Raw genomic sequence first — 22,796 nt, forward strand, 5'->3', positions numbered from 1 at the left:
TCCCTAATTTGTCCATTGTTCACCATGGAACAGCTCTGACTCGAACACAACTTAAACCTCAAGTTAAACCTGCGTCAGGTCCTCGACAGACACAGATAGCAACTGAATAAACATCATTAGTACAAATGTTCAACCAAAGACAGGTCACCAAAAACAACAACAATGCAGAACCTAAGAGTGCTTCACATACAGTACATGCTCACACACACACACACTTACACATGTGTGCTCACTTGCACACAACCACCAGCAGCCTACCATCTGGTTTAACAGCTGTAACACACATGCAGCTGTGCACACATCTGCCGTCTCCCCTAAAGGACCACCGTCAGTGATCTTTTGAATCTCTTGACCCTGATCTTCACACCGGATGTTTGAGAGATTAAAGAGTTAAATCTACCATAAAGTGTCCCATGATGCTCGTTAGTAGGGCTGCACGATTATGGCCAAAATGATAATCACGATTATTTATCACGATTATTCATTGATTTTAGGGACAACAGATATTTAACATTTAAATAAACAGACTGCTTTCACTTCCATGTTGTGCTACATTCCCGCTAATGTACAAATATTTGTAAGACTGATCCTTAGTCACAGAATAAAAATAAAATTGTGCTAAACTTTTTACTCAAAATTAGATAAACAGAGCGCTGCTTTTACGTTCACAAATCTTCGCATCAAAATAACACTTAAAAACTAGAATGGCACTCGGAGAGCGCAGACCTCCGCCAAGGTGCGTGACTTTAAAAACAGACCACAGCTCACAGCTGGCGGTACTGTGAGTTGGTCGGCGTGTTTCCGTGTAACGTATCGGCGGATGCCTCTCTCATTCAGCAGCCTTGTTATGTCTGTATAACGTTACACTACGTTGTCTCTCATCCCGTCAGCTGCCGCTTTTTTCATTCTCACCGCGGACGAACAGCATCTCCCCCCGCACCTCGATGTGTCGCTACACATCCACACACGTATCTCTCTGCTCTCAGAAGGAGGAAGGAGGCGGGGTCATGCGTCATCAACGCGTCATCAGTTACACTGCGCATGTGTTATACTCTGTGGTCTTAACGCTCAGGCTGATCGGAATCCTTAAAAATATTCCTGAATCCGGATCACCACCAGAATCTAATGGATTGTTCATTGTGCCACACCCCATCCCTCCAAAACATTTCATTCAAATCCATCACTGACTTTTGGAGTAATCCTGCAGACAGACAGACAAACAAACCAACGGCGGTGAAAACCGGTGAAAGTACTTACTCTTCTACTCTACCGGACTGCAGCCGCAACATTCAGTAAAGGTTTTCACAGCGGCGTGGCAGCTCATCAAAAGTGAAACCAAAACATCCTGAATGCCAGCTTTAATATGCAGCAGAGTTTTCTATGAGTGGAGCAACGTATTTTAACGTCAACACAACGCAGTCGATCTTCTTCATTTAATTGTCGGAAGCCAAAAATTGTGATCGCATTAATATTCGATTAGTTGTGCAGCCCTACTAGTTAGCCAGTCGTCAAATTAAACAGGTTATGATTATTTTACTGGTTACGAAGTAGCCCTTTTTTAGCATCAGTTATATTTTTTTGTCAGTTAACTCACTCATAGTGCTCAAAATGTTAGGTTTTAGCTTTTTGTTCAGTGCGACTGAAACCAAAACGTTGTCCTTTTTCTTCACACATGCACCTAGAAAAGACAAAACGTTAAAAGAACGAGGTTTTGTTCAGCATTTCAATCCAGAAATGTTCGCTAAAATATCTTTGTCTTACCGATACGAGACAAGAGTCCATGCTGTTTGAACAATGCTGTGAAACCTGCTTCTCCTGGTCGTAGTTTAGAGCTTTATACAAATGAACGGCATCAAAAGAGAGAGTTTGGCTGTTCGTTCAAGTTTACCGCTTTCATACACATTGTGACACTACCAAGCTGTGACTTCATATTTAAAGTTTAAAGAGTTGGTTTTATCATTATTTAACTGAAGCATTCAGTCATTATGTTAACAGGAGGTAAGCTACCACTCTTAACGAGGCTTCCGGCTCTCAAACTCTCTCTGTAAATGTCTCTGTGTAGAATAGAGTTCTCCATCACTCAACCTGCTGCTTAACAGAAGACATATCGCAGCATGGAAAGCAAGGTTTCAATGCAGCATGAATATATATTTCACCATTAGCCGGGCATGTGCAAGGCGAGGCTTTTAGCCGTCTTTGTAAAGCATTGAAATACGTTGCACAGTGTTGAACTGAAGCGTACCTGCTAGTTAAGCGTTCAGACAGGAATGACGCCGGTTGTTCCCTGAAGCATGGACCGTAGTTGTACGATAGCACCTAACTCTCTAGCATGTAGCTACGATGCTAACCTCGCACTTACGTGTAGAAATAAGCGTAATCTGATAGCAATGCTGCATGTGTTGCTATGTATTTAACCCAGACGCAGTTACTCACTGTTGAGTTAACTCGGACACTAAATACCATCAAGGAATGGCTGCCCGCTGCCATGTTGGAGTCGAGAAGACTGAGCCTGTTATATCCACCTGAACCTGCTGACGCAGTTTATCTGTATGTGTGTGTGTGTGTGTGTGTGTGTGTGTGTGTGTGTGTGTGTGCGTGTGTGTGCGTGTGTGTGTGTGTGTGCATATACAGGGGGAGCAGTAAGGGAAAAGACATCAGCACTATCAAGTCTCTGAGGGTGCTGAGAGTGTTACGACCTCTGAAGACTATTAAACGTCTTCCCAAACTCAAGGTATGCTTACATAGAAAATCGGGTTGTTTTTTTGGAAGCCTGGGGGGGGGCATGTATTTCTTTCACACGATAACCAACATGTCCTCCGTGTGTTGTTGTTGTCTTCGTCGATCCTCAGGCCGTGTTCGACTGCGTGGTGAACTCTCTGAAGAATGTGCTGAACATCCTGATCGTCTACTTGCTCTTCATGTTCATCTTCGCCGTGGTGGCCGTGCAGCTCTTCAAGGGGCGCTTCTTTTACTGCACTGACGAGTCCAAAGAGTTTGAGCGCGATTGCAGGTCAGGAAATGTATTTACCCTGAACCCTGAACGGTCACCTTATTAATATTGAGTTGAGCCCCTTCGTGCATAATGCTTACCTCAAGTGCTTTTTAGAGGGCAGGGGGATATATTAGATATATTAGATATATTAGACAGCAGGTGAACATTTTGAACTTTGTGTTGGAAACCAGAAAAAATGGGCCAGCGTAAGGATGTGAGTGACTTTGACAACAAGGGCCAGATAGTGCTGGCTAGACGACCGGGTCAGAGCATCTCCAGAACTGCAGCTCTTGTGGGATGTTCCCGGTCTGCAGTGGTCAGGACCTACCAAAAGAGGTCCAAGGAAGGAAAACTGGTGAACCGGCGACAGGGTCAGACCTGAGGCTCATTGATGCACGTGGGGAGCGAAGGCTGGCCCGTGTTGTCCGATCCAATAGAAGAGCTACTGGAGCTCAAACTGCTGAAACAGTTAATGCTGATTCTGATAGAAAGGAGTCAGAACACACAGTGAGGAGCAGTTTGTTGCGTATGGAACTGCGTAGCTGCAGACCGGTCAGGGTGCCCGTGCTGACTCCACTAGGGAACGCATAAATATATAAATTTGGAAGCAAACTCTCCTCTCTATATATTGTGCTGACGATATGTGCTGTGTGCATTTCAGGGGCGAGTATCTGGTGTATGAACGTGATAACGAAGTGAAGGCGCAGAAGCGGGAGTGGAAGAAGTACGATTTCCACTACGACAACGTGGCTTGGGCCCTCCTCACCCTCTTCACCGTGTCTACCGGAGAGGGGTGGCCGCAGTGAGTGGACTCGAACACGCGGCGACGTCACATGCAGCTTACACACAGGCTGTCTGACAACAACCCTATAACCCTTCCCTCCTCTTCCTCCGCAGGGTGCTGAAGCATTCAGTGGATGCGACTTATGAGAACCAGGGCCCGAGCCCGGGGTACCGGATGGAAATGTCCATCTTTTACGTGGTGTACTTCGTGGTCTTCCCCTTCTTCTTCGTCAACATCTTCGTGGCTCTCATCATCATCACCTTCCAAGAGCAAGGAGACAAGATGATGGAGGACTACAGTTTAGAAAAGAATGAGGTGAGGAAGGATTGAGGGAGTGAAGGAAGATGGAGAGAAAGAGTAGATAGAGATAGAGGAAAAGAAGGAAGACAGGAGAACATTATAGTAGGATGAGAACAAAACCTTTTTCTGTTTGTTTTTCTGCAGAGAGCCTGTATAGACTTTGCCATCAACGCCAGGCCCCTGACTCGCCACATGCCTCAGAACAAGCTGAGCTTTCAATACCGAATGTGGGAGTTTGTGGTGTCGCCGCCGTTTGAGTATACTATCATGGCGATGATCGCGCTCAACACCGTCGTGCTGATGATGAAGGTAAACGTTTCCATGCTACAAACATAGAAACAATAATACACACATCAATAAAATAACTTTAACTATCATAATTCCAGTTCATTTTGAAGATTTTTTTACCAAGCTGCTGGTGCATGATTTATTATTTTAATAATAAATACAAAATCTGTTAATTTTGAAGATTTTTTACCAAGTTGGGGGTGTACAATTTATTATTTTAATAATAAATAAAAATTCTTTTAATTTTGAAAAATCTTTGGTAAGTTGCTGCTGCATGATTTATTATTTTAATAATAAATATTCAGTTAATTTTGAAGATTTTTTAGCAATTTGGTGGTGCATTATTTATTATTGTATTAATAAATACAAATTCTGTGAATATTGAAGATTTTTTACCAAGTTGCCGGTGCACAATTTATTATTTTAATAATAAATAGAAATGTTGTTAATTTTGAAAAAAAATTACCAAGTTGCTGGTGCACGATTTATTATTGAAAAAGTGGGATTGTTGCATCCCTGACTACTACTGAGTTTCTGAAGTTAACATCTCTTTATCTCAGTTACAAACATCATTAGGGTGGACTTACTCAGATGTTGCTGTGTACTCTATTTCCTGTGGTTTTAATGTGTGACTCTCCATTGGGTGAGCTGAACTGTGTGTCTCTTTATATGTCTTTACACTCACCCTCCTTTCTGTCCCTGGCGGTGTGTGTGTGTGTGTGTGTGTGTGTGTGTGTGTGTGTGTGTGTGTGTGTGTGTGTGTGTGTGTGTGTGTGTGTGTGCGTGTGTGTGTGTGTTTATAGTATGACGGAGCTTCTGATACCTATGAAGCTGTGTTAGCCAACCTGAACATAGTGTTTACCTCCCTCTTCTCCATGGAGTGTGTACTCAAGATCATCGCCTTTGGAGTACTGGTGAGTGTACTGCTCTACTGTATCATTCAATCATCATTACATGCTGTCTCTGTTTCCACGTTATTTTATTAATAATGAGTGCTTGGCCAACGACAACTGATAACAGCAACACTTAAAAGTCACTTTACACCGCCTGAAATCCACTCTCGCCCAGGAAATGTTGTGTTTTTGAGTAATTATAGTAGTCAAGAAGACTCAATGGCTGTATTCTAAAATGTAGTATGCCAAAAAATACCCGGATGTCGTACTGATTTGGAAAAAATCTCAAGTATGTCTCGGATTAGTCTACCTCGCCTACTGTATCCCACAATGCAAAGCGCTGGAACGGTACAGGCTACGGTTACAACAACAGCTGCAGCCAAAAACAGCTGTTTTTTTTGCATTTTTCGTATCTATTTCATCACTAAATTCACTTCTGAACATTTTTGAAGCGAGAAATCAATTCTGTAGATTTTGAATATTGACAGTTTTACGATATTAGATGGTGAATTGAACATTTGCTCCGACGTTTTCAGAGTTTAGAAGCTCCACAAACTGCCGTGACAGTTAGCTATAGCACCTGCCGGGTCGCTACCTCTCCAGCCAGCCGGGCGGTCACGCTCACAGACCGCTATGAGCTGGAGCTCTCTAGAGACCGGTCTGTAGACGAGGGGCTTTTATTTCCTTGATAGTTTGTTTAAATATCACAACACTAATGTTCCATTATAAATGAACAGGAACCTGTTTATCTGCCTTTTTGGAGTTGAAAAGCTCCACAATGCCAGCGGGCGTAGCTCGCTCGCCAGCCGGCCGGTGACGCTCACAGAGCGGCTACAGAGCAGCAGAGTGGCGAGGGAAGAGGAGAGAGAAAGAGCAGCCTCTGACGGGGCAGAGAGATACCTGCTGAGACAACATGAGCCTTTTTAACATGACTCTAACATCTGGAGGAGATCAGTCCACTGTTTATATTTTATATTTCCCGTCTCCCCTCGTTGATGATCCTGTTTGTCTGACTTCACTATGAGCTGTTAGAATAAACAGTTTAAACCTGCAGTATCTTATAAAGTAAACTAACAAAACATAAACAACAAAATATCAAAGTTGTATTGTTAGATAATATTGTAATCGTGGTACGAGTTGTTTTTGTTGTCCAGTGCTTTAAGAGCTGGTTTAAAGGGTAAAGCCTGGTCTAGCATACTGCTAAATACATCACTTTAACTGATTCATACTACGGAGGAACGCAGTCTGAAGTATGTTCTGTATACTACATACTGCGTAAGTCAGTACTAGTATGTAGGAGGCGGTTTCCAATACAGCCAAAACAATGGGCTAAAAAAAGACTGAAAAGCAGCAAATGAAATGACGCTCTGTTCCATGTCGTGGAGGCAGCCCCGTCACTGTCTGTCGTGCATTATTATTATATATATTTAAGAAGAAACCTTGGGGGAAATAATGAGCTCTTAAAGGTAAAGAAAGCAGAAGTCAGCAGTAAAGTGTGCCGTCATCGGAGCTGCAGAGGAGGCAGACGAGGACAAAAATGGATAGAAGAGATAGTTTATTTTAGGGATGAATGTTGGGAGGAGATATAGGACAGAGGAGGGGGGGGGGACTGTAATACAGTAATTAGAGGAACGAGAGTGAGTGACAGATAGAGGTAAAAAGCAAAGATTATAAAGAGGGTGGAGATTAAGCAGGATAGGATTTGAATCCTGGAGAGGACACTCAAACACACACACAGATCCCACCGGGCCTCAGAGACCAAGGTGGGTTATTTTAATAGCCGCCTCCCTTTGCTCTCCTCATGTACCCTCCACTTGTCTAATGCACAGTTTGGCTGCAGGGTAAATATGTAGGAGAGCAAAAGATGCTCGGCAGCGTTTGTTCCTCACTGTCCCTCCTTCTCTTTGAGTCGCTCTACTTTTAACCCTCCGAGACACACGGGACCCCGACCGACTTTACTTTCTCTCAGAGGCTCTAGCAGGTTCAGTTTTAGAGCCAGGTACAGGTATCATATGAAACTAGAAAACCTAATGAATCCATTAGTACCAACCATGTCATGGTAGCTTGTCAGGAAGGAGGCTGGATAACGCTCCAAATTTGGGCTAAATTTTAGCGAGGGAAAAACTGGCCATTTTCAAAAGGGGTCCCTTGACCTCTGACCTTAAGATGTGTATTTCTATTAATACTTCTGCATACTGGGGTCCCTAAACAATCTTTGATTTAAATAAATTGGGTATCACTGTAAAGCTGAGACTCTTGTGGATCCAATGAGCCCAACTGTATTCATGTGTGATGATGTTAGTCCCCATAGGAGACATTTCATTGACCTCTAGGATAATCACAGCCTCATGAAACTTTACAGCCACAAACTAGAGACCTAGAGCATTCAGAGGATGGATGGCTTTCCTAGCTACATTGACAATAAGGGGGTTCCTCAGCAGTTTTACATAACAGAAGTGCTCGCCATCCAATCACAGAAAAAATGCAATTCTTGCAGAAATCTCAAAATGTCCAAAGTTTTTGATCCCAAATCACAGCATGGCTTTTTCCATGGTGTTCCTCAAGGTCTTGGTGTCTTAATGTGGTATTTTGGAGGGATTATTGGTCATTTTTATCAATTCTCCAGTGGTAAAAAAGGGTTAAATTCAGCAGCAAATCTGTGTAACAAATGGTATCAACCCAAAAATTGCTGTAACAACATATGAGACATAATAGAGCATGGGGATGACCATCATCATGCTTACTTGTGATTTATAACTAGAACATCTTGACACACAGTGCTGAGCAGCATCTCATATTAATCTCCAGGTTCCAGCTTTCAGATGATGTACACCACTTCTATGTGACATCTACTGTTGACCTGCTATCTCCCCCTAAAGACCCCCTGGACCCCCCCTAAAAAAGACTAAATCGGCTCTATTGTGGGTCTCAAAGGGTTAAAGCGGAAACATTTGAAGTTCTTTAATTCTGTATATCTGTAGATAAATGTGTTTATGCAGATAGGAGAGGGGTGTGATGACCGTTTTTACGACAGTCTCTGTGTTGGTTGGGTTTATGATGTACAGGGGTATTACAGTATGTGATGTTTGATGGCCGGTGTCGTGTTCTTGATGCGGTACAAGTTATCCCCAGCTTGTCTGCTGGCATCCGTCCAACACGCCGTCACTGATGGTCCATTTGTCTTATCTGATTTCGGTTCATTCCTCTTCCTGTCGGACACTGACAAGCCTTTTTTTTCTCACTTTCTTGTTCTCTTTCTGTCTGACTTTTATTCTCTCTCTTCATCCTCCTGCTGCGTCTTTTTCATTTTAATATAACTTACTTACTAATATGACTCCTTGCATCGCCCATTTCTCTTTTTTCCTGCCACACCCATGTTTTTCTCCGTGTTATTATGTCCCGCTCTCTTTACTCGTCATCTCATTTCACCTCTTTCTTCTCCTCTTTTCTCTCCCGTTCACAGAATTATTTCAAAGATGCCTGGAACATTTTTGACTGTGTGACAGTTCTGGGCAGCATCACCGACATCCTGGTGACGGAGCTCGGGGTAAGCAGCAGCAATCTGACTCATTCTCTGTGTATATTTTGAGGAAAGGCAAAACTGTAAACAGACTTGTATTAGTAATGTTTGTGTGAGTGTGTGTCTGTTGAACTCGTGTGACTGTTTGTTTAGGCGAGCTTCAGCATGTGTCTGTGGGCTTCTACACATCTGTCACATCTGTCTAAAAACACATACAGTAGACGAGACAGGGAGTTAGCGGAGAGCATGAGTTAGAGGCCACTGTTTGAGTCGTGCATCGCTCAGTCGTGCATGAACGTCTCTTGAAAGTCTTATATAATCGTCCCAGTTGGTGGGACGGGGAAGAGAGCAGACGACGCAGCGAGCCCGCACTGAGCCGCTGACAGCAAGGGGCAGGAAAGCATGCCGACGCTCTGTAGCGAGCCGGTGCACAGCTTCTGCAAGCAACCAATCAAATTATCAGATTGCAATCTCTCAGGTTGGGCCAATAGAGGCTTTTGCAGTTGCATCAGATGTCTATTAGTAACTACAGCTGAGCTCTTGAAGGTCCATTGGACATCTGGACATCTGGATTTCAAAGTGGGTATTTTTAGTTAATAAGCTAAGCAACAACATGATCTGACCACATTATCTGGGTCTGTAAGATCTATTATTATTAGTTTAGTTTATTAGCACAAAGGAAGTGATACAAAACAATAGCATATAACACATATATTTATTATGTAACATATTATTATGCAATAATGAAACCCATCATCACTTAAAAACGGTTACACTCCGTTGTTTCAGCTGTTCTTGGCAAATTGAAACACAAACAAGGTAGAACATGGCCACAAAACTGTTGATATGTGTGCTAGTCTGTGTGTGAAAGTGTCATATTTTAAACATATTTCATTAATTTAATAATGATTCAGACAGTGTGTGTTCAGACAGAACATGAGGCGATATTCAGACGCGGTGCGATTGCATACAAAGTCACTGTGAGGTGCGCGTACGAATTCGCCCAGGGCGGTGCAAACTGAGGCAAAGATGCATCCGTGCGAGTTGAAAATATTTCAACTGGAGCAAAAAAATTCACACTAAAGGCCTTTTTTACACACCGTGACGAATAGACAACACCAGAATGTGAAATACTTGCATGCAAATATTCTATTTTCTAGGGCTTTTATTGTGAAAGGTAAGAATGGAAGGAGTGGATCTGGGCTGCGCTACCTTTGTCGAGGTTGAAAGGATTAATAAAGTTTTACCGTCCTGGTTCGGATTTTATATCGTAGAACAAAACGTTAAACTCTCTTCAGCTTGTGTTAATCACAGACCTTATTATTATTATTAGGCATCTAACTAAAAACCCTTAGAGTGTGTTCCAATCCGCGTACTTCTGTACTTACACTTACTACTTTGAGTGCATAAGTGCGTTCACACTGGGAAGTATGTCAAAATGCAGTGCACTCAAAGTACCCGGATGTTGTACTCAAAGCGGTCAGATCATTGAGTGTGGAACGCTGGACACTTTCCACACCCAACTGTCGCCATCTTGGCTACGTAGCGGAAGGGGCGGAGCCACGACCACTATTCAAACAGACGAAGATAACAGAATAAAACAATACAATACGTAAACATACCGGTGCATTTTCAGCCAACAGGAGGAAGAGGATACATCGTAGGCGTAGGCGACAACGTTGGAAACATAATTTCCACTCTACTTTAATTTTTTTTCAGAAGATATTTTGGCGGGTAGCCAAAAAAATGTTGCGATCGTCATTTCCGGTCAGCGCGCCGCAGAGTATTCGATTTGAGACGACCCTACCCCGTTGAAATTTACGCACTACTCAAGTGAGTACAGAGTGCACAAAGTGCACTACATTGAAGTGTACTTCTGGAAGTACATGGATTGGAACACATTCTTTGACTTCCTGACGAGGTAACAGGAAGTGCTAAGATGCTAACTCATTTCTGGGTTTTAGGACTCATTCCTGGCGCAACTCAACTCCACCACACAACGTGATTGGTTGATGCCTTTCGTGGTGTGAACGCTCAGGAAATCGACTTAAAAAAAACACGTAATATTTGCGTTCTTTGTGAAAGTACTTGTGATAATAACAACAGTTTGAAAAAAATATATATTGACGTGTGACTTAATCGCCCCCACCCCCGGTGTGTAAAGGCCTTTCTGCTGGAGCTTTATAAATATACTTCATAAATGTACAAAAGCAAATAACCTGCGAGATGAAACATTTGCTTTGTGTTTCTGTCTGAACACACAGTTGAATTTGTACTTTTAAGAGCTGCTCAGTCATTATCAAGCTCTTTGTAGACACTTTACCTAGCAGTTCTGTGTGAGGAAGTCAAGGGATACCAATGATTCAAGCCCCCTCAAGGCTTAAATTGATGCTCCAGCCAGATTCTAGTGAACATTTCTCTGACTTGTTGGTCTTTCCTATTGGTATACAGTCATGTTTATTACCCCCTAACTGTCTGAATCCTTGGTATCCCTGCTACATTAATGTACAAAGTCTGCAGAGCGAAACCTGCTTCTTCTTCTTCTTCTTCTTCTTCTTCTGTGTTAACTTGTCTCTGTAATGACTGTTGATTTCTTTCTTGTTTTTATCTTTTTTACATGCTTTCTTTAAATCGTCCACAAACTTAACGGCGATCTACTGTAATCCACTTCGCCCCGCCCCCCCTTCTTCTTCTTCCCCCCCAACACCTACTACTACTACTACTTCCTGCGATTCCATCCAATCAAAATGCACTATGAATCCTCTGTGTCCACCCATGACAACCGGCTTGGTCAAAATCTCTCTGGTTGTTCTTCGAACCAACCAAAAACAAAAAAATCCAAAAATTTGCTGCTATAAACCATATGTCTGCAACATCCACATGTAGATGGTTTGTAATTTTTTGGAGATCTTATTTTACTGCATCTGTTTTAACTGCATCCCGGCGAGTGTTTTAGCTGTGAAATGTGCATGAGTTACTTGATACCCCCCCGACCCCCACCACACAGAACCCCCCAACTCTGAGTGAGCTCTAAATTTATAACATCTTCATTTGTAACCTCTCCCAGTCACTGTGTCTACTCATAGATTAAATCCTACCCACCCTCTACATCCTATAAGCTGGTTATACAGTCTACGATTCTAGCACGCTTCTGGCCCCAATTTTGAGCCGCACGACTCATTTTAAAGTTGACCGAATTTCAGCTTTGTTGGGCGTCAATTAACTCTTCCCAACCGGCCGTCGGACAGTCGGATGAATTCCTGAAATTTTGGTCGTCCGTCCACACACTCTCTCACAGTTGAAGCAGAGCCACGAGCCGATTCCCCAACGTCAGCACCTTTTCTCTCCTCTTTGTACAGTAATCAGAGCGTAGCTATCAAGGTAAAAACAATAGATATAGCTAGTAAAACGTAGCTACCTTACCTCCAATTCTCTCTGCAAAACGGACAAGCAACGTCCACGCCAACGTCTTCCTCGCCACAGCGAGTCCATATAACGTTACTCTGCTGCCTCTTTTTTTAGACGTCTCAGCAGACAGGATGGCACAGATGATCAAAGCAGCATGTTTCACCCTTGTTAGCATTGTGACCCGTACAGACCAAGCCCCCCAGGAAGAGCGCTAGTAGACTACATTGGGAAAGAGACATCGGTAACTCAGAGGATCATTTATTTTGAGGTGAATCAACTCCCCAGTACGAACACTTGAATAGCCCCTTATATAAATCATTAATATGCATTAATAGCTGAATCCAGAGTTATTTCCCTTCCTCTGTTCATGTGAATGAGACCCAGACCGAAGCTGGAGCGATGGCCGGGAGGAGGAGTTAACAAGCCCTGTGACAACAGCGTGACGGCTGGGTTAGGGTTAGCTACTGTGCCTGCTCCACGGGCCCAATGGATGCGGAGGATTGCCGGAAGATCTGGGTACTTTTCCAGTCGGAAGTCGAACCATTTCAGCTTCATGCACCACTGAGAAACTTCCATAAGAATGAACGGGGCCCCGCGTGAGCTCTGGCTTTACATCGCAAACGATCTACAACGTACAGTAGGAGCAGGAAGTACACAACCACATTTCTATAATCATACAGTGTATGCCCAGCTTTACTCAGCTTGTAGAGGATTGTATTGTGTAAAGTGGAATCGATCGGTACATCTATCCATTGAGATTAGCCATTCATTGTATGCGCATACATAGACACACACACATATAGACGGTGACTGGGAGAGTGTTTCCCGTAACGAATCCAAAGCTTTGCCGTGGCAGAGAGAGCAAGTGATGCATGCTGCCCCCCTTTGCATGTCTCTGGCAGGAACCCTTTACTTTCACAACACACATACTCAGACAGAGCGATGTAAGAACACGTGCTGTATTAGTGTAGATGGAACCTGCATGTGCCTGCTGCCAGTCCCTGTTGAGCACTTTCAAGTCATCTTTTGTTCTTTACTGGGATACACAGTTGAAGAACTTTGTATTACAGATTTCACTTAAATTGATTATAGTAATTTTAAAAATAAAAGAATGAAGAAGCTTTCTATTCAAAAGTATAAAGTTGAATTGCCACGTAGAAACACAGTTTATAATGCACATAATCAGACTGGTGAGACAGAGAATATGTCAACTTAAAGGAATAGTTAAGGTGTTCTGAAGTGGGGTTGTATGAGGTACTTATATCCATAGTCAGTGAATTACCTATAGGGGAACTGAACGGAACGTTATCTATACGCAGCCAGACTCCATTGTGAAAAAAACAGTAATTACACCTCGCAGAACATGAAAGTAGCTGGTCAACCGCTGCCTCAATTAGTTAGATAGTTTGTGGTATTGTGGGACTTAAAGGGACTATCTGTAACTTTCCGAAATGCTTGTTAACAGCGACACCTGTGGCCTTGAAATCAACGAAAGTCAGCGTCGAGCCTGCGCTTGCTCGCTCTAAATAGACGTGAACGAGCATCGCTCAACACAGTGAGGCGACACACGTCAGCTAAACAGAGTCTGGTGTGGCTTTGGAGAGAGTAGGTGGCTAAAATGTGTTTTGCTGCCGGCCCCGTCCGCAACAGTACATTGCTTTGGTTCTGACCATCATCTACTGTAGGTATAACACTGACTATGGATAAGTACCTCATACAACCCCACTTCATACAAGATATAGTGACCTTAGTTGGTCCTTGAACCACCCTCTTGCTCTTATTTGTCTGTGACATGACTTCAGGATGTCATAGGACTTTAATAGCCACTCCTATTGGACGGTGTATCGGCTGCCGTTAGCTGTACCGGTCTGCCTCGTGGTAGTGCACATCTGCATGCTGTGGGCTTGCTTCATTATTTTTGGAAATACTGCATATTTTGCCTTGAGAGAATTAGTGCATTTGGTTGTCTTTCCAAGGAAACGTCCTAACTTCGTCCCTGCACTTTTAACTACTCACCATTCCTCCCACGATTACTACTCCGTAACCCAATTGGATGAAAACTAGCTAGATTTGGATGATTTCCTCCCCCCCCCCCCACCCTGTGTTGTTTCGTTTGGTTTTGTCTTAACTTTTAATGGGTATGAAAAAGCTTGTCGGAGCCTTGCTGATTTGAGTTTGGTTTGCTTTGACTTGTTTGGCTCCTGATTCTTTGATTTGTATTGAGTTTGGATCTTCCTCAGTTTGACTGTTTTCCCTCTCATTTTTTTTATTTTGGTTGTCTTAAGGACAATTGTTTGCACACCTTGCACTACAACTAACTGCTCTTTCTATTTATCCCAACCCCAAATCCTTCTATCCTCCTCCTCCGCCTTTTCTTTCCTTTCCTATCTTCATCTTTCAACCCTCTCTACACCCCCTCCTCTCTGTCCTCCATGGTTATGTTGTGGCCCAACTGTAGAATAATTTCATCAACCTAAGTTTCCTGAGGCTGTTCAGGGCAGCTCGTCTCATCAAGCTGCTACGGCAAGGAGAAACCATCCGTATCTTGCTCTGGACCTTCGTTCAGTCCTTCAAGGTTTACACCCAATTATACATAACACACACACACACACACACACACACACACACACACACACACACACACACACACACACACACACACACATTATATGCATTCACATTTGTAGATTTTAAAGAAATACACAAATCCAATATTGTGTATATATTAGGGCTGTCAAATTCAACGCGATAATAACGCGTTAACGCAAATTAATTTCTTTAATGTATTAACTTGCGATTTTTAATTAACCTCTTAAAAATCCCATGGGTCGCCGTCGGGCCCCGCCGCTATTCGATCTTTCGGAGGTTGTACGGGCTCAGTTTGAAGATACTGGCATCATGTGAAACTAGAAAACCTGATGAATCCATCGGTACCAACCATGTCATACTGACTTGTCATGAAGGAGGTTAAATAACGCTCCAAACTTGCGCCAAATTTGGTGAGGAAAGATTGGCATGGTCATTTTCAAAGGGGTCCCTTGACCTCTGACCTCCAGATCAGTGAATGTAAATGGGTTCTATGGGTACCCACGAGTCTCCCCTTTACAGACATGCCCACTTTATGATAATCACATGCAGTTTGGGGCAAGTCATAGTCAAGTCAGCACACTGACACACTGACAGCTGTTGTTGCCTGTTGGGCTGCAGTTTGCCATGTTATGATTGGAGCATATTGTTTTATGCTAAATGCAGTACCTGTGAGGGTTTCTGGATCAATATCTGTCATTGATTTGTGTTGTTCATTGATTTACAGTAATAAATATATACATACATTTGCATAAAGCAGCATATTTGTCCACTCCCATGTTGATAAGAGGATTAAATACTTGACTAATCTCCCTTTAAGGTTCATTTAGAACAGATCAAAAATGTGCGATTAATCGTGATTAACTATTGTAATCGATTGACAGCCCCAGTATACGTATGTTCATAGACGGTGCCCAGGTGCAGTCTCATATACCGTGCACAGTTGCACTCATGTGTGTCAAACTTAATACCAAACGATTACTGTGTCTGTCCTCAGGCTCTGCCGTACGTCTGCCTCCTCATTGCCATGCTGTTCTTCATTTACGCCATCATCGGGATGCAGGTGGGTGAGAGCCTCGACCTAAAAAACTGCTGTCGTGCTTTTGGGATACATTAAATATATATTTGTAGGATAATGATGATGATGATGATGAGGAGGAGGAGGAGGATGCACAGAAGGAGAATGATGATAATGGTCACGAGGATGTGGTGCGTAACGGGAGGAGGAGGAGGAGGAGGAGGAGGAGGAGGATTATGGAAGTGTCATGTGTGCATTGAAGGTTTCAGAGTTCACAGATGAACAGCTCTAAGTCACATAGTTATTACTGTTAACGGTATGATTGCGTTCAACAGCTGTTTGGGAATATCGCTATTGAAGAAGAAGGAGAGAGCGCCATCACCCAACACAACAACTTCAGGACCTTCGTACAGGCTCTCATGCTGCTCTTCAGGTGCTTGTGTGTGTGTGAGAACATGTGTATATACAGTGTTTATTTGTAAATCATTGTTATCTTCTAAGCACATTATATGAATAATCATCTGAAACCTGGCAGACTTTATACTCCAGATGTTCCCAGAGCTCAAAGTGGGCCGCTTCTTCATTTTACTGCTTGGCGTACCGTGACTTTTTCTTGCGTATGGGGAACTTCTCATTACTAAATAGTCATTTAACTAGTAATAATAATGGTCCAAAATGATGTCAAATTTGCATAGTTTTAAGTCAAAAACCTTCAGATGTTCTTGAACCCAATATCTCTTAGTACCTTAGTATAATAAGTAGGAGCATCCTGACTGGGACCTGAATGATACCCTCCTATAGGCTACAAATAACACAGGAAATGAACACTAAACACACCATTTTAACCCTATAATGATCCAGTTGGAATATTATTGGAGTATTATAGGCCTACTATAGAAGATGCATAGCCCAAGTATAATAATAATATAGTAATAAAACCACATCTGATTATGACTGACACTTTATAACACGCTTAAAGAAATAATGAATAAACCGGAATACGTTTTGTGTGTGTTTCAGGAGCGCGACGGGAGAGGCGTGGCACGAGATCATGCTGTCGTGTCTGGGGAACAAGGAATGCGACCATATGTCAGGAAACAGAGATCCAGAGTGCGGCAGCCAGTTTGCATACCTCTACTTCGTCTCCTTCATCTTCTTCTGTTCATTCTTGGTGAGTACTGAACTGCGTAATCCAACATCTGCACCCTGTCCCCCGTTTTTACCATCCGGTACCATTCAGAAAGCATATCAAATATGGATCATATGCACCATGGATCAGATTTTATAGAAAGATATATAGTAGGGCTGCCCCCTCGTAGTCGATTAGTCGACTAATCTGTCATTTTTTCTTAGATTATTTAGTCGATTATTCATATTTTTTATGTTTAAAGTGGTGGGGGTTTTTTTCTTTGTGGAGAAACGCAACAACAAACTAAAGATCATCAACTGCGTTGTGTGTTTGTTAGATTGCGTGTCCGCTGCGTCCCGTGGCCGCTGCGTCCCGTGGCCGCTGCGTCCCGTGGCCGCTGCGTCCCGTGGCCGCTGCTTTGTGCGTCTGCGTTGCGTTGCGACTGCGTTGCGACTGCGTTGCGACTGCGTTGCGACTGCGTTGCGACTGCATTGCGAGGCGTTGCGTAGCATTGCATTGTGTCTGCGTTGCGGCTGAGTTGCATTGCGGCTGAGTTGCATTGCGATGCGGCTAAGTTGCATTGCGATGCTGCTAAGTTGCATTGCGATGCTGCTAAGTTGCATTGCGATTCGGCTAAGTTGCATTGCGATGCGGCTAAGTTGCGCTGTGGCTGCGTTGTGTTACGGCTGCAATGCGTTACGGCTGTGGTGCGGCTGTGTTGGGTTGCGTCTGTGTTGCGTCTGCGTTGCAGCTGAGTTGCATTGTGGCTGAGTTGCATTGCAGCTGAGTTGCATTGCGATGCGGCTGCGTTGCATTGCGATGCGGCTGCGTTGCATTGCTGCTGCGTTGCGCTGTGGCTGCGTTGCGGCTGCGCTGCGGCTGCGCTGCGGCTGCGCTGCGGCTGCGTTGCGGCGCGTGGCAGCCGAGTTGTTTGCCGGCTGTGTGATTCACCCATACGGTGTTCACACCAGCTACGTTTTAGCTGCGTGTCTGCTGCGTCTCTGCTTCTGCAGCTGATGCTGTCAGCTCTTTCGTTCTACATAGTTTGCCTTTTAATGGCCATTTCATTTCATTATAAATATAATTTATATTTAGTTTAGACAGAGAAAGGTTAAGAAACGTGTGGTAATTTTTAAATAATAGTAATAATCCACAATTAAAACTCCGTAATATATTCATTCATGGAGCTCTCCAAGTCACTGCATGTTCTACAACACTGTCCGGCACATATTTCAGAATAAAAGCCTTGTGTTAACAAATGAAGGAATTCTTTCCACAGAAAAAAATGCTTGAGGGCTTTTATTTTGAAATGAAAGCAGGAAGCGTTGATTTAAAAACAAGTCTTTACCTTTTTCATCTCCGTAACATATTCTACAGATAGAGACATGGGAACTGTAGTTATGTTGCTGATATGATGTTAATATACAGTCAATAGATCACTTTCAGTGTTGTTGCTGTGAACTGCGCGGCTCGTGTCAAAAATAGGTGACTCCTCGAATCTCTAGAAGAGACATGCGTCTCACGTGGGCAGTGTGGCCGCTCTAACCTGTTAACACGGAGGCCGGAATAAAAAACAACAGGTAACGCAGCCGCCACGCGCTGCTGACGTTCCCAGTGTGGACGAGGCTTTAGTCGACTAAGAATGTCTGTGATCAAGGACAGCCCTGATATATGATAAAAACCCCGTTATGTCTTCTAGCAAGTTGTTCCATATCCCAAGAGTCCAGATGGGAAAATCCCACTCCCGTTTTGTCTTTAATCTAAACAAAGAACTGACCGGATGTGCACTTTCAGTGTCTCAGGTTGTTCTGCAGCTCGGAAAGGAAATCAGTAATTCACCAATGGACAGGCAGCTTAGCATGTTTCTGGTGCTGTTCTGTGAAATCAGTTTTGAGTGTCTCTATTTGTTAGATCAGATGTTTTTAACCGCTCTACTGTGTGTCCACACGTGTAGATGCTGAATCTGTTTGTAGCCGTCATCATGGACAACTTTGAGTACCTGACCAGAGACTCGTCCATCCTGGGACCTCACCACCTGGATGAGTATGTCAGGATATGGGCCGAGTACGATCCTGCCGCCTGGTGAGTGGTCACGTGCATGCACATAACGCACATATACTGTACGTACGACAGTAATTTGACAGGCCTCGACACTGACTTTGTATGATTACTTAACACCACAATGAAAACAGACATTATATCACATTTTCTGGTTGTGTTTGCACCAGTAGTGCACATCAAACCACAAAGACGTTACTATATAGACCTGTATAGTTTTTATGCTTGTTCACACAGAGCAATGACATCTATAACTTCTCAAGAATGTGTTTTTTTATTGTGTACAACATTAGCACAAGGTATTTAAAACGTTAACAACTAGTGAAAGAGCTGCAAGGGGGCTGTAACGGATCTGAGCATAACCTCATCTGGTTATCTCTCTCACACCGTACAACCCCTCCCTCCTCCTCCTCCTCCTCCTCCTCCTCCTCCTCCTCATCCTCCTCCTCCTCCCCGTCCTCCTCTTTTAGTAAGAGTGTCCTGAAATACCTCCCACCTCCTCCTTAAACCTTCCCCCCTCTTCTGGAATCTGCATACTATTTAAAAAGAAGACTACCGTGGCAACAACGTCTACGCTCCAAACTTAAATGTCTTAAATGTCCTCCCGTAGACATGCTACGTCTCATGGTATCTGTATTCCAGTGCCTGTGTGTTGCCCTCGTGCTGTCCTGTAGACTGCACATACATCTGAACAGGGAAAAAGGAAGAAGATATAAGAGAGTGATCACATTTACAGGAAAGATGGACAAAAGATTAAAATCAGGGAGGAAACAATGATCTGAGAGGTGAAGGAGAGATGTTAAAGTAGTTTGTTGCAGGTTATCAAAGGCTGAACTAAAAGCAGCACACCATGTTGATAAGAGTATTAAAGGGACTATTTGTAACTTTCAGAAATGCTTGTTAACAGCGACACCTGTGGCCTTGAAATCAACGAAAGTCAGCGTCGAGCTCGTGCTTGCTCGCTCTAAATATACCTGGACGAGCATCGCTCAACACAGTGAGGCGACACACGTCAGCTAAAACCACAATATCACGCTATATTTCGCCCGCAGCCGGAGAGAGCAGGGAGACACCGGCACCCGGTCGGTAACGAGATGACAACGTAACTCTCTGCAGAGTCCCGTCACTTCACAAGACACGGGAAACCTCTGTTGGTCTGGTGAAGCTGCAGCAGTTATTTCTGCCCAAACGTCCACTGTACATTCACGTCTAGAGGTGGAGCGAGCTGAGCGAGAACGCGCGCGCTGTCTGAGTGAAGGCAGGCAGGCAGAGGAGCACAGGCAGCGGCCACACGCAAACGCGCATATGCAAGCGCGCATGTGTCCCGACCCGCTACATTTATACGCTTAAAAAGTTACAAACAGTCCCTTTAAGTTGCTGTTGAGTGCAGTATTTCCAAGGAACACTGAGGTATCAATATCGCCACACAAATTAGCGCGATACTATGCTGTATCAATATTATCCCCCCCCACCCCTCATGGTTTGTATGCCTCAGAAATCAATAGACATTTTTAGAAATGTATAAAAACAAACTAACTTTATGCTATTTCCAACCCCACCTTACTGACTATGAACGTATGGACACCGCTGCACAGAAACCAGAAGACAGGGAGAGCTTGCACGCTGACATTAAACACATATTTAAGAGGGAGGGGATCTGCTACACCACAAGCAGCTATTAAGCATTTAGCTGTTAACCAAGCACATGCTTTTTCCTACTCCTTAATTACATTGTGCACACATCCAGTCAGGGGTTGGACTGGAGAGAGGAAGGAAAGGGAGGACCAGTAAGAATAAAGAAGGAAGGGTAGCGTAGAGGTGCATTCAGGTGCAGATGTGAGTCTGATATTTACAGTAAACATGTTGTAAAGTATTTTCAGATACTGTGTTCTTGTCAATCTTGTGCTCTTCCTCCCAAATGTTCTCTCTTCTTCTTTCTTTCTGAATGTGTGTCTGTTGTTTTCCCCCCTGTGTGCGTTTCTTAACTCCCCTGTATTCTTCTTGCAGCGGGCGCATTCATTATAAGGACATGTACAGTTTATTACGAGTTATCGACCCGCCTCTCGGCTTAGGCAAGAAATGCCCCCATAGGGTGGCCTGCAAGGTTTGACTTCCATTCAAACAAAATCTCTCTTCAACCACACCTGCTAGCCACAGCATCCAGGAATGGAGTGAATGCCGCTTTATTTATTTTTTATTTGATTTATTTTCTTTTTCATTTAAATTTTTTTACAACTTCTTTTCCACCACTTGCATTCTGAACTGCTGAGAGAATGTGCGGGACAATGCAGACACCCAGAGAAAAGCATGTGGAATGCAAAAACAAATCCACATTAAGAAGTTTTACCACATTGTAAAAGATCTTTATTTTTTTATTATTATTATTCTTTTGGGAAAATATTCTTTTCTTTTTTGCTTGGAGCCATGGCTATAATGTAGCAAGCTACGGTTGCTCACTGTAGTGTTGCATTGTTCTTGGTTTTTTGGGGGTTGGGGGAAAGACAGAAACTGCATTGACACCCCTTCCTCCTCCTCCTCCTCCTCCTCCTCCTCCTCTTCCTCCTCCTCCTCCTCCTCTCTCCTCATCCGAGCAATCACACACACTTACTGTATATATAGGGCCTTTGTCCTGCTTACTCAGAATTGTGTGATATACTACAAGCAGGGTCTGAAATGAGCATCCTAATTGTTGGTAAAATCAGTCAGGACATCCGCCACTAGACAGTTCTAGTACTCGTTGGTTCCTAGTTGTCTGATTCCTTGGCATCTCATGCCTCCGTGACTGTCGATTCCAATTATTGATGCTTTCCGACAGTTACGCATGCACAGAGAGGAACTGTTTAACTTCCTAACAACTTACCAAGATCTTTGTTTAATCAAAGCAAATATATAGATAATCAATCATTTGAATTGTGTGATTTTATGCAAATAACCACTATGGATGACAACAGCTAAGTACAATACAGTACAGTACAGTACGGCCTGAAAAATAGGGCTCCCTCAGAAGCCACGGTGTAATTCAATCGTCAAAATGTACCATGTCTATAATGTTTTTTATGTAAAATATATCGAACATTGAATGACATCAGATCTAAAATGTTATTCCTTCATTTAGCGCAGTGGCAGGAAGTGAAAACAGTCAATTTCAGACCCTGACTACAAGAGAACATTTACTTCTCAAATCGCGATCCTTCCCTCTGTCATTGACTCCCTCTCTTTCTTGACGTGACAAACTCTCAGAGAGTCCTGAGAAGCCACAGTCTCTCCAATCAGCCCAATAACCTTGTCTCTCTGTTCTTTTGTTCTTTTACTTTGTTTTGGTCCCCCCTTCTCTCGCTCTCTCCCTCTCTCTCAATCTCTTCTCTCTTTCCAAATCCATCCTCAATCTCTCTCTCACTGCATCTTTTTTCTCCCCTCTCTTCTCTATCTCCATGTCTCCCCTTCTTTTTTGTGCTCTTGTTAACGGGGGTGATGGCACTGGCTGATGATGATGATGATGATGATGATGATGATGCAGTGGCAGGATCAGTTGCAGGGAAATGTATGACATGCTGAGGCACATGTGTCCTCCACTGGGCCTCGGGAAGAGGTGTCCAGCACGGGTGGCCTACAAGGTCAGAAAGGTCCCCCATCTTCACCCGAGTCTCCGATGGGTGTCGCGGTTTTTGGTGTCCAGGAAGTGGGGGGGGCGGGGGGGGCAGGGATTTCAAGCGCTCAACGTGGTGTAAACTTTAGTGTCGTTGTTTCTTTAGTTCTGTTTCTGTTTCTTTTCGTGGTAAAGTGGGGGTGGCGGGCTGGTCGGTGTTGTGGCGTTGTGTGG

At 43.6% G+C, this 22,796-nt stretch overlaps 1 protein-coding gene across 16 annotated transcripts in view; it reads left to right on the plus strand.

Annotated features, from left to right (window-relative positions):
• cacna1aa (calcium channel, voltage-dependent, P/Q type, alpha 1A subunit, a) overlaps positions 1-22,796 on the plus strand; it is a 138,121-nt gene that overhangs the window by 80,897 nt on the left and 34,428 nt on the right. For 14 of the 16 annotated variants that reach the window (XR_012596825.1, XM_074656997.1, XM_074657002.1 and 11 more), the window contains 13 exons: positions 2,632-2,731; positions 2,850-3,010; positions 3,654-3,794; positions 3,890-4,091; positions 4,221-4,385; positions 5,168-5,278; positions 8,721-8,804; positions 14,644-14,760; positions 15,769-15,834; positions 16,125-16,222; positions 16,810-16,960; positions 18,873-19,000; positions 20,984-21,080. Coding sequence is in view for 15 of the 16 variants with exons in the window: in XM_074656997.1 (XP_074513098.1) it covers positions 2,632-2,731; positions 2,850-3,010; positions 3,654-3,794; positions 3,890-4,091; positions 4,221-4,385; positions 5,168-5,278; positions 8,721-8,804; positions 14,644-14,760; positions 15,769-15,834; positions 16,125-16,222; positions 16,810-16,960; positions 18,873-19,000; positions 20,984-21,080 (1,621 nt within the window). In the remaining variant the exon portion in view is untranslated. Of the gene's footprint in view, positions 1-2,631; positions 2,732-2,849; positions 3,011-3,653; positions 3,795-3,889; positions 4,092-4,220; positions 4,386-5,167; positions 5,279-8,720; positions 8,805-14,643; positions 14,761-15,768; positions 15,835-16,124; positions 16,223-16,809; positions 16,961-18,872; positions 19,001-20,983; positions 21,081-22,493; positions 22,591-22,796 lie in introns of all 16 variants that reach the window. The other 2 variants (XM_074657000.1, XM_074656996.1) reach the window with 1 other exon arrangement.

Source organism: Sebastes fasciatus, chromosome 13 (assembly GCF_043250625.1).
Source record: "Sebastes fasciatus isolate fSebFas1 chromosome 13, fSebFas1.pri, whole genome shotgun sequence".
Taxonomy (NCBI): domain Eukaryota; kingdom Metazoa; phylum Chordata; class Actinopteri; order Perciformes; family Sebastidae; genus Sebastes; species Sebastes fasciatus.